At 42.9% G+C, this 12,829-nt stretch overlaps 1 protein-coding gene across 1 annotated transcript in view; it reads left to right on the forward strand.

The window, feature by feature from the left end:
• LOC311133961 (cadherin-4-like) overlaps positions 1 to 12,829 on the forward strand; it is a gene marked incomplete at both ends in the record, with an annotated part of 66,008 nt that overhangs the window by 22,312 nt on the left and 30,867 nt on the right. The window contains one exon of the mRNA XM_084167590.1: positions 2,705 to 2,849. Within this exon, the coding sequence (XP_084023716.1) occupies positions 2,705 to 2,849 (145 nt within the window). The remainder of the gene's footprint in view (positions 1 to 2,704; positions 2,850 to 12,829) is intronic.

A 12,829-nucleotide genomic window follows, 5' to 3' on the forward strand; every position in this document is an offset into this window, starting at 1 on the left:
TGAGAGGAGCCTGGTGTTAGAGCCTGGTGTTAGAATCTGGCGTTAGATCCTGAGAGGAGCCTGGTGTTAGAGCCTGGTGTTAGAACCTGAGAGGAGCCTGGTGTTAGAACCTGGTGTTAGAGCCTGAGAGGAGCCTGGTGTTAGAACCTGGTGTTAGAGCCTGAGAGGAGCCTGGTGTTAGAACCTGAGAAGATCCTTGTGTTAGTCACCTACCAGGTAAGAAAGAGAGAGCATCATCACTCACAGTCAGTGTTAAGTCAATTAGCACTAGACTCTCAGTTGATGAGTTACCTGTTGAGAACCTTCTCTGCTCTCGGGTTTTACTGCTCATGGTTGACGAAGATAACTTTTTATGTACTGGTCTGTTCTTCGACAAGAAAGACTTGACTGGTGTTTTTGACATACTTCCACCAGATGAAGATGAACTCTGAGGTTAACGTGTGGGTGAAGTTTAGTTTTTCTCCACAGACAGCTGTAGGGAGAGAGCAGCTGGGAGCCATCCCGGAGAAGTGTGTGTGTGTGTGTGTGTGTGTGTGTGTGTGTGTGTGTGTGTCTGTGATGAAGGGTATATTACTGGTGTTTGTAGTTATATCTGGCCCTCTGGGTGTCCTTATCACATGTAAAATATAGAAAGTAATCAAATAAGATATGTATATTTTTTAAATATAATGATAAAGCTGTAAAACATTATCCTAAATATAAATCATCAATTTATTGAATACCATTGGTGGTTAAAATGAGGGTTACAGCATGAAATGTCATTTATTTTTTTGACACACTTTTATTTATTTTACTATGTCAATATGTCTTTGTTGTAAATGTTTTGGCGCCAAACTGGTGGCAGTTGTGAAAAAAATCAATAGTTGGACGTGTTGCAGAGTTATTTGAAAATAAAGCCATTGTTGATTAGATGCTTTTTTCATTAATCAGGCTATTTTCTCTTGAACCATATGGTCTATCCACTAGAAACTCATGGACAATACGGACACATATACAAAATGAATACTATATATGATTTCTTTATTTTTTATTATTCAAGTTAAAATTACCAAAGTTATCATAGATTGCCATCGATTACCTGTTAATTACCTAAATTACCAAAGACTCTGATAACTTTGGTAAATTATCTACAGCTTTGCAACCCGGTAGCTGTGTGCGTGTGTGCGTAAGATGTTTCTGCCTGTGGGTTTGTTGTGTCTGGACAGACCCCATCAGTGGTTGCTGTGGCGGTGCTGGTAGAGTTTTCTCCCCTGTGATTGTGTTTTTCAGGCCCGCCCTCCAGCATTCTAATGACGGGCCCAAAACCACACATTAGCAGTCCACACACACTGCTCACACACTCTTCACACACTCCTCCAGACTCTCAGATCAAATTTCCATTGGCTCTGTCATCCCCCACCCCTTTACCCCACTCACCATGCAGAGCCCACAGCTGAGAAAACAGATTGGGATTGTTTGTTTGTTTGTGTTTCTCTCTATGTCTGTTTGTTGTGCTCTGGCCTATGGAAACTCATCGTCTGGCCGAATATTAAGTGGCTGAAGCAACAGGGTTTGAACGCGTTTATACAGTGTGAGTGCGTGCTTGTGTGTGTGTGCATGCATGCGTGGGTATGTGACATCCGTCAGTGTGTGTGTGTGTTTCCACACTACACGGAAGAGACACAAAAGCAAGATGAGTCATTTTTTCTAGAAGGCAGGTGTCGATGCTGTAGCTCGAGGCTCCTCTGTGCCATTCAATTTCTTTATTTTTTCTCAATTTCAGTCAATTAGCAGAAGCTCTTATCCAGAGTGACTTACAGTTAGTGAGTGCATACATGTTTTTTTGTTTTTTTCGTACTGGCCCCCCGTGGGTAACGAACACACAACACACGGGACTCTAAAGTCCTCTAAAGAACATTGCCTCTTTCTGTGAATAGTACAGAGATTCTATTAGTCAGTGTTATACTTAGTGTATAAAAAGGGTCCACTGCCCACATGGCTGTGAAGGTGTATGAGAAAGACAACCTCCAACACCAGTCTCTCCATCTCCATCCGTGTTTTTATGTTTTTATGTAACTCATTACTGGAATTACACAAGGCATGCTCCTTCCATCTCTCTCGCTCTCGTTTTCCCACACTGTGATTCACAGGGAATTTTTGTGGAATTGCTTATCTCAGGACAACCATTTTCCCTAGGAGAACAAAAGCCGGACACCATTTGAATTGTGTTGACTAGATAGAGTCTCTAGGTGTTCTCTGGGGCTATTGCTGTGTGAACTGAGCAGCACACACCTCAGGTTGTATCTGTGTTTGGACACAACACCTAACATCCTCTTTCTCTTATTCGCAATTATCAACACAGGCACTCTAGCAGGCTCTCTCTGTCATGACAAATAAAAGACTGGAATTACTGCTTCAGTTGTGGAGCTTCCAATTAACAAACCTCTCACAACTAGCAATCAGAATCAAGGTTGGACGGCAGGAATTCAATGGTCAGAGATAGTTGATTTTCATGGACTCTCTAGTGTGCAATTACAGTAAACACACTTGTGAAAGAGTTCTGCAATGACAGGAATAATTGCAGTTACAGGATGAATTCCAGCCTGTATACAATGTCTGCTGTCATGTTTGTGTCAATATGTCTTATGTGATGTTATCGTCAAAGTTACTGTGGCATTTACAGGACTTATACATTGCTCATATGGTTTCGTTGTTCTGTTTGCAGCTGCGGGCCCATGCTGTGGACATGAACGGGAACAAGGTGGAAAGCCCCATAGACCTGTACATCTACGTCATCGACATGAATGACAACCGGCCAGAGTTCCAGAACCAGGTCTACAACGGTTCTGTGGCTGAAGGCTCTAAGCCAGGTACATACACTATGACTGTATACAGCATATTGTTTCTTCAATTATATCTGAGAACACCTAGTGAACAGAAGCATGGTCATTTTAAAGGCAGAGAGAACACCATATCATGGTTGGAGGAACACTTGTTTTACCAATCAGACATCGAGGCCAGATGTTTGTCTACTTTGTGTTCAGACAATGTTCTACTGCAAAGTTTAATCTCAGGAGAATTTCGAAACAACGCAGGCGAGAAACAGAGAGAGGGAAAAGAGCACACACACACACACACGTTGTAACAATGGTCTCTCTTCAGTGGAGCGTGGGTCTGTTGTCTGTTCTAGACCAAACTCTACTAATTAAAGAGAAGAACCAAACATATTAGAAAAGTCTGTCTTTTCAACTGATTGGTACTATCTTATAAAAACCTGTTATTTTCAGTATATGAGGACAAAGTGTGTGTTGGGGTTACAACACTGTCAATTTTGTTGAAGAAGAAAACGTAGGTCACACAGCTTATTAGCTAATTATTCAGAAATTGTCTCTTATAGCTATAGCTAGTGGAATATGAACACAATGTCCCACTATTATATGATGGAGTTAACACACTGACAAGTACTTTTACATAGACCATATAGCTTTCCTCTCTCCCTTTCCTCTCTCCCTTTCCTCTCTCCCTTTCCTCTCTCCCTTTCCTCTCTCCCTTTTCTCTCTCCCTTTTCTCTCTCCCTTTTCTCTCTCCCCTTTCTCTCTCCCTTTCCTCTCTCCTTTTCCTATTTTCCTTTCCTCTCTCCCTTTCCTCTCTCCCTTTTCTCGTTATCTATTCCCCTCTATTGTATGCAATGATGAATTTCAAATGAGAGAGTTGTGCCGCTAAGCTATGGTTGCCTAATTGGCTATTTAAGGAAATGAGAGTGGGGCCATTTTTCATCACTGGTGTATGTTCTGTGGGACGGTTTTACTTTTCTGGACCATTTAAGACACAAAGAAGTTCAGCACCATTTTTATCCAACTTATCACTTAAACTTTAAGCTGCTTCTCTTTAGGCTGGTAATGAGAACGGGCCTCCCGTAACTCTTTTGGTTCCATCAGACAGAATGTTTTTCTAACTGCTCAGAGCAAAGGGAGATGTGATGTGTTCATCTCTGAAAAGACATGTAGTGTATCTAGAAGACTCTGATATCAAAGTGTCTCTGAAGTATTACAGCTTATCCTCCATCTACTATGGCTGCTATAGAAAAGCATTCAAAGAGACAGACCTGTGGGGAGTTGCCCTTATCGCTGTTGCCAGATGTAACATTGTGTATCAAATCAATCCATCAGTGAAACTGGGTTTGAAATGACACGCTTGCCATCCGCCACCACAGGCGTTCTTCCATCGGGAGACACAGAGACAAGCATGTAATTGAATTGGATCAGTCTTACATGTAAGTAATCATGCAATTACAGAATGAACTAATCCAATTGTTATTGTGATTCAGACAGGGAACAAATATGATCAGTGGTGTATCCGTCCATGTGGCATCATTAGGGTATTCTGGGAGCTTGCTGGACACTAACCTCATGAGCACTTCCAAGTTATTGGATGGTTATTGTAAATTGATAAGTTACACTGACATATTGGTGAACCCATGTATTTTAATGAAAAGAAGGAGATGAAAAAGAACCCCCCAAACACTCACCACCACCACCACCACCACTCTCTCTTCATGCATAAGAGATCACAGAGAAAACACCCACATGATGGAGCCGGGGATGTAAAAATATTTCTCTATTTTATTGTATAATGAACCCCTCTTTCCTCGGAGCATGGTCCTATACTCTATCCCTCTTTCTCCCTCTGTGGCGGACAGACAGGAAGTAGTTCCTTTTCATGGCCCTTTTAGAGAGACACTCTGAAATGAGAGAGAAAGAAAAATCCAGTTGAGTGCTTTCTCATACACTCAATTTGTCATCCCAAGGGTGGGCCTCTTTTTGTCCTGAAGAGTTTGCTAACAGTCGGAGAAAGATTTAAAAGAGTTTCCACTGCTTACTGGCCTGGGTGGCTTATTAGAACCCAACGTCTGTACAAAGGTGAGGAGAGATGGATGGATGGAGGAATGCATGGATGTTTCAATCAGTGTAATGGACCCAGAGTGTGTGACCGACTGCTGGTTCTGTGCTGTGTGCAGGAGAATACATTTTCCTGGGTGATAGTTTACAGAGGAGTTAAGACCAAATAGACGGAGACTCAGAGCTGGGGAGGGCATTTAGCAGGAAGGGCCACCCAGAGATGGAGATGGTGATCGCTGGAAAGTACCTTCAGACAGCAGTGAGTGCTTTGGTTGGTTACAAACACTGCTGCCTTACATTCACAAACACACACCTGGGTATGAATATCGTAAACATGTTGTGGTTCCTTAGGGACTTTATCAAGTTTGCAAGCCAGAGATACACAGGAAAGTATTCAGACCCCTTCCCTTTTCCCACAGTTTGTAACCTTACAGCCTTATTCTAAAATGGATTAAATAACACATTTTCCTCATCAATCTACACACAATACCCCGTAATTATAAAATAAAAACTGGTTTTTAGAATTATTTGCAAATGTATTAAAATACATAAATACCTTATTTAAATAAGTATTCAGACCCTTTGCTATGAGACCCGAAATTGAGCTCAGGTGCATCCTGATTCCATTGATCATCCTTGAGATGTTTCTACAACTTGATTGGAGTCCACCTGTGGTAAATTCAATTGATTGGACATGATTTTGGAAAGGCAAACACCTGTCTATATAAGGTCCCACAGTTGACAGTGCATGTCAGAGCAAAAACCAAGGCATGAGGTTGAAGGAATTATCCGTAGAGCTACCAAAAAATGTCTGCTGCATTGAAGGTCCCCAAGAACACAGTGGCCTCCATCATTCTTAAATGGAAGAAGTTTAGAACCACCAAGACTCTTTCTAGAACTGGCTGCACGGCCAAACTGAACAATCGGGGGAGAAAGGCCTTGGTCAGGGAGGTGACCAATAACCCGATGGTCACTCTGACAGAGTTTCAGAGTTCCTCTGTGGAGATGGGAGAGCCTTCCAGAAGGACAACCATCTCTGCAGCACTCCACCAATCAGGCCTTTATGGTAGAGTGGCCAGACGGAAGCCACTCCTCAGTAAAAGACACATGACAGCCCGCTTGGCGTTTGCCAAAAGGCACCTAAAGGACTCTCAGACCATGAGAAACAAGATTGATCTCTTTGGCCTGAATGCCAAGCGTCACGTCTGGAGGAAACCTGGCAACATCCCTACGGTGAAGCATGGGGGTGGCAGAATCATGCTGTGGGGATTTTTTTCAGAGGCAGGGACTGGGAGACTAGTCAGAATTGAGGGAAAGATTAACGGAGTAAAGTACAGAGAGATCCTTGATGAAAACCTGCGCCAGAGCGCTCAGGACCTCAGACTGGGGTAAAGGTTCACCTTCCAACAGGACAATGACCCTAAGCACACAGCCAAGACAACGCAAGAGTGGCTTCGGGACAAGTCTCTGAATGTCCTTGAGTGGCCAGCCACTCGATCGAACATCTCTGGAGAGACCTGAAAATAGCTGTGCAGTGACGCGCCCCATCCAACTTGACAGAGCTTGAGAGGATCTGCAGAGAATAATGGGAGAAAGTCCCCAAATACAGGTGTGCCAAGCTTGTAGCAAGAAGACTCAAGGCTGTAATCGCTGACAAAGGTGCTTCAACAAAGTACTGAGTAAAGGGTCTGAATACTTATGTGATATTGCCGTTATTTTTTTGTGTGTTCTTTTTTGCAAAAATTTCTAAAAACCTTTTTTTGCTTTGTCATTATGGGGTATTGTGTGTAGATTGATGAGGAGAAAAAACTATTTAATCAATTTTAGAATAAGGCTGTAACGTAACAAAATGTGGAAAAAGTCAAGGGGTCTGAATACTTTCCGAATGCACTGTATATACAAAAGTATGTGGATACCCCTTCAAATTAGTGGATTTGGCTATTTCAGTCACACCCATTGCTGACAGGTGTGTAAAATTGAGCACACAGTCATGCAATCTCCATAGACAAACATTGGTAGTAGAATGGCCTTATTGAAGAGCTCAGTGACTTTCAACGTGACACCGTCATAGGATGCCACCTTACCAACAAGTCAGTTCGTCAAATTCCTGCCCTGCTAGAGCTGCCCCGGTCAACTGTAAGTGCTGTTATTGTGAAGTGGAAATGTCTAGGAGCAACAATGGCTCAGCCACAAAGTGGTAGGCCACACAAGCTCACAGAACAGGACCGCTGAGTTCCTGTAAAAATCGTCTGTCCTCGGTTGCAACACTCACTACCGAGTTCCAAACTGCCTCTGGAAGCAACGTCAGCACAATAACTGTTTGTCGGAAGCTTCATGAAATGTGTTTCCATGGCCGAGCAGCCGCACACAAGCCTAAGTAGACCATGCCAATGCAAGCGTCGACTGGAGTGGTGTAAAGTTTGCCGCCATTGGATCCTGGATCAGTGGAAACGGGTTCTCTGGAGTGATGAATCAAGCTTCACCATCTGATAGTCCGACGGACAAATCTGGGTTTGGTTGATGCCAGGAAAACGCTACCTGCTCCAATGCATAGTGCCAACTGTAAAGTTTGGTGGAGGATGAATAATGGTCTGGGGCTGTTTTTCATGGTTCGGACTAGGCCCCTTAGTTCCAGTGAAGGGAAATCTTAACGCTACAGCATACAATGACATTCTAGACGATTCTGTGCTTCCAACTTTGTGACAACAGTTTGGGGAAGGCCCATTCCTGTTTCAGCATGACAATGCCCCAGTGCACAAAGCGAGGTCCATACAGTAATGGTTTGTCGAGATCGGTGTGGAAGAACTTGAATGGCCTGCACATAGCCCTGACCTCAACCCCAGCGAACACCTTTGGGATGAATTGGAACGCCGACTGCGAGCCAGGCCTAATCGCCCAACATCAGTGCCCGACCTCACTTATGCTCTTGTGGCTGAATGGAAGCAAGTCCCTGCAGCAATGTTCCAACATCTAGTGTAAAGCCTTGCCAGAAGAGTGGAGGCTGTTATAGCAGCAAAAGGGGGAGGACCAACTCCATATTAATGCCCATGATTTTGGAATGAGACGAGTAGGTGTCCATATACTTTTGGTCATGTAGTGTATAAAAGAGATTTCTTCTCCCTCAAGTATGTCCTTCTCTAATAATTCCTTCAGCATAGGAAGTTGTGAAGACATGTGAAGAGACATTGCAGTAAATTGTTCTGACTGCCCATGCATTGAGGTGTGAATGCGGTCAGATTTGGAGGTAATTTTCTGGTGGCTGGTTTTTATTGGTCCCTCCCGGGCTTGGCAGGGTTGTGTATGGTGTATGGTGTTGGGTGGAGCTGCAGTGTGGTCTGTTAACAGCCCGGGGAGGGCTAGTAGTGCCAGAGCCAGCTCTGTGTGACCACAGTGATTTGTGTCCCCTTTATCACTCTGTCCCCAGACACACAGACAGAGGGACTGCCACATCCCTCTCCTTCTCACCTCTCCTCCTCGGCCTCATACTTCTCCTCCTGCATTCTCTCACCCACTACTGCCTCTCCAAATCCCTCTTGTACTCTACTTTCCCTGTCCCTCTCTCAATGCCTGTTATTATCCTCCTCTTACCCTCCTTCTCTTCTCCTCTTCCCTTTCCTGCCTTGTCTTCGCTCTCCCTCCCTTTCCATCCCTGTCATGCTGTCTTTCTGCATCTGTGCTTTAGATTAGATGATTAGATTAGATTAGTTTATTAATCACATGCACAGATGTAATCGCAGGGACAGTGAAATTCTTACGCTCTGAGCTCCAACAGAGCAGGTAAAAAAAGCGAAGTGAATGAGACAATAATAAAAAATATAATAATGCTTGTGTCCATCTCTCTCTCGTTCTGCCCATTTTCCTCTCCTCCACGCTCTCCAGTGGCGTGTATTCATGGATGCCAAGGGAAGCTAGGCTTCCCCAAAAAAAATTACCAAGAAAAAAAACATACAAAATAATGTATCTTTCGTCTCTCTGTGTTTCATAAATGTCTTTCAATTCGTAAGAGGCTGAATGCATCTCACCGGAGAAAGCAACCAAGTGAACAAAACACCGCCCCTCTGTCTCTGTATGTGTAGTCCATCTATCTGATGCTGTCTGGTCAAAAACAGTATGATATTGTTGCCGCCCGTAGCATTGAATGAAAGGGAAGCCAGTGAGCATTTGGCCTCCCTTGATTAAAAAAATAAAACAATAATAATAGCCAATCAGCGTTGAGCTAAACAGAGCTAAGCTGTGAATGGTCCTGGCACACCCAAAAAAGTGTCAAGGGCAGCCAGTGTGGATTTGGCTTCAAACCAGTCACATCACATTAAAAGCCAAACGTCATTGACAGAAAACTTGAATTGTTGCATCTCGTTGTGTCGTTGTCCTCTGGTGGCTAGCTAGCTAGCTAAAATCGTCCCTTTCCTAAATTAGCCATGGATGGAGATAGGGATTTGGACTTGTAGTTTTACTTAAATCTCCGTACTGGCCAATAATTATAACGGCAATTCTGATCCAACCATAAATTCATACATTGTGCCCCTGGACTGAGAGGATGGAAGTTCAACATGTAGCTAGATGTAGTTGGATGGCTAATGTTAACTAACTGGCCTGGCACATCGTTGCCCAAGGAAGTTAGGCTAGCAAGCAAGCATTTTAGCCAGGTAGCCTAGGACAAAAACTAAAAGTGTGTGCTGTATGACAGAGTCATAGACCGTTCAGGCAACATGAAAGAGGAGGATGGCATTGACGTTTCTCTACAAGTAGGGTGAGTCAACATGTTTTTTCTACTTGCATGCACGCACACACACACACACACAGAGAAATCAGTACCATGGACAGACACATCATATTTAGCTTATGTTGATTGGACTAAATCGTTTTTGGTTCTTTTAGGTTTGACTGTATTAGACTAAGCATATGTGATTAGATGATGTTGAAATGTTGAAGTTGAAATGGTGCTGGAATAGTGGAGGAAGCGCCTGTTTTCTTTGCGACTTGCGTTAACTCTAAATCAATAGCGTTAGTTGTTTAGTAGTCCAACAATTTGCTTGACCATGCTGTAGGTCATGTAACTTTTTGTTACATGCAATATGTTTTGTGGACTTCACCGGACAGATGTTGCTCTCTGGTGTATCAAATCAAATCAAATCAAATGTTATTGGTCACATACACATATTTAGCTGATGTTATTGCGGGTGTAGTGAAATGCTTGTGTTCCTAGCTCCAACAGTGCAGTAGTATCTAACAATTCATGAAACAAAACAAAGGTGTGGTTGAATTAATTCTGCCACTGTGCCTTCCTATTGTCTCGGCCTTAGGCCTATATATCACGGTGGAAAGGCATATGAACTAACAGGTTATAGAGCAGCAAACAATGCAATTATCACAACACAGAGGTTGTAATATGACATTTTTTTCCTGGCTTGGCTTGCCAAGTGATTTTACCCTCGCATTGCTACTGTAATCTGTAATTCATCTGTAATTGGAAGGCAGCCCAGCTAGCACATAACGTTCTGAAAACCATATGTTTCTTAGAGCGTGTTTGTCCTATGGTTATTTTGCATACAACCTTTCCACAACGTTCTTGGAATGGTGCAGGATTGCTTGGCTTTGGAACATTCTCAGCAAATTTAAGGAACTTGACAAAATAATATTATTTTCTTGGTATTTCATTACTTTAACAGAACATTTCCTAAAAGTTCAGACATAGTTACATTTATTTGAATTTTTGGTAATGTTCTAGGAACTTTCTCCAACTAGTTTGACATTGGGAATGTTCTCAAATAGTTCATAGAACATTAAGAAACAACGTTCTTCTGTGGAAATGTCAATACATAATGTATTCTGCAGGTTTCCTCATGTTCTCAGAACATTAAGAAAACATTCCATAAAAACCACAAGAAAACATTAGTAACGTTCAAATAATTTTACGAAGAATGTTATTCTGTTCTCAGTGTCTGTTTGAATAGACAGCTTTGTATGAGTAAAGAAAACATGGCATGCTAGCACCATCCTGGTGGCGCAGTGGACTAATTCCATGGATAGAGAACAGAAAATCATAGGTTTGAATCGCACTGGCGCCGTGCCACAATAAAAAAGTAATGTGTTTTTTCATGATTAATACCTAAGAAAATGAATTTCCATGTGTCCGATCTGTGCTTGGAGTTCAAAACAGTTAACCCTAACTAAGCTTGCAGTGTTATTAAAAGTCTTATTGAAACATTCAGTGAAAGCTTTAAGGAAGTTCTTAAAAAATCTCAAAATAACCTATAATTTCTGTTCTCAGAACATGAATAAAGCCTCCCAGGAAAACTTTCAGGGTACCGTAGTAAAATGTTCTCAGAACATCCCTGAAACCTAAAAATTAACATTCCCAGAACAGACTACATTTTCACTTCCGTTCTCAGAACATTTAAAAAACGTTCAGTTTTACCGGTCAGGAAATGTATGGCTTCGTTCCCAGAACCAATGGTAAATCAAAAACTTACATTCCCACAACTTCCAAGGAACCAAATGTGCTAGCTGGGAGGTGTTGACCCCCAGCTCAATAATGTTTAGTCAGTGGATGGAGCCCAGCAGTGATCTCAACTTTCCGCTCTCTTTCCCATGTAACCGAATGGCCAACAGGCTGCCTTGCCTGCCACAAGTGAAATGTTCAGCTCCAGTGGTTTTGGCGGAAAAGCAATTAGGATTTGGAATTCATTTTCAAATTAAAGAAGAATTAAACAGGCTCAGAGGTTAACTCTTTCAGGCATGGCCACACTCTTAGACAAAGAGCACTCTTTAAGCTTATTAAGGAATCCCTCTTATTGAAATTAAAGGTGGCAGAGTTGACATACGATTCTCTACATCACTTTTTTCACCCCCCATCGGACTGAAAAGTTGATGAAATATTGATGCTCTCCTTTCTGGAATAAGGGTAATTGTATTTCTTTTCGCTCCCTTCCATGGTTCTCTCTCTGTTGTTTTCTCTCCTTGGGCAAAGTGACAACTCCTGCTTTGAAACTTAATGAAGTTCGAAATAGAATTCTCAGCTACAATTATTCCGTTGATTCTGGCTGTCACGGAAATTATGGTGCTCTCTCTGCCCAATTATTAGAGCCAGCAGAACAGACACCTGTAGCTGTGAGGACCCACCGTGTGTCTCTTCAACTGCCTGTCTGAAATTCAAAATGTTTCCACACTAGCTAATCCTATCTAATACTGTCCATGCGCCTACTTCTGCAGCTGATCTACAGCAAAACTGACCTTAGATCAGCTCTAATGGCTCTCACGCCTCCCTGTTTTTTCTTCCGGTCTCTCTCTCTCTCTCTCTCTCGCTCTCTCGCTCTCTCTCTCTCGCTCTCTTTTCTCTCTTCCTACACTCCTCTCTGTCTCTGTCTATCTATCCCTATATCTCTCTATATATATATGCTTCTGTCTCTTCTCCTCTTCCTCTCTCCCCTGTCTCTTCGTCTATGTTTCTACCTCCTTATACAGTACAATAACCCTAGCGTGTGTGTTCTCCTGCGTCTCTCTGCCTGTGAGCCTGGCTGACAAGCTCTTACAAATCAATAATTCTGCTAGGAGAGATGGGGGCACTTTCACCCCCCCATCCCCTCCACCTCTATACACACGTACACAGGCACACACCACCCCCACCGTCAACCTTAAATGGCTGTGTATTTTACCCATGATTCCAAGACAAATAGGGAGAGAGCATCGGAGCATTAAGGGCAGCAGCCGTGCCGCTGAAGGCTGAAATAATGGATGGTGGAAATGGCAGAAGAGCCAGCGCTGCTCATTACTAAATGGACTCTGTAGGGGGTAACTTTACCCTGCCTGCCTGCCAGCCTGCCAGCCTGGTATAAACAGGGATGGGATGAATGGGGGCTTTTTACATTTTACATTTTAGTAATTTTAGCAGACGCTCTTATCCAGAGCGACTTACAGTTAGTGAGTGCATACATTTTCATACTGGCCCCCCG

The sequence above is a fragment of the Coregonus lavaretus genome, assembly GCF_964263955.1.
Source record: "Coregonus lavaretus genome assembly, chromosome: 8".
Classification (NCBI taxonomy): Eukaryota; Metazoa; Chordata; class Actinopteri; order Salmoniformes; family Salmonidae; genus Coregonus; species Coregonus lavaretus.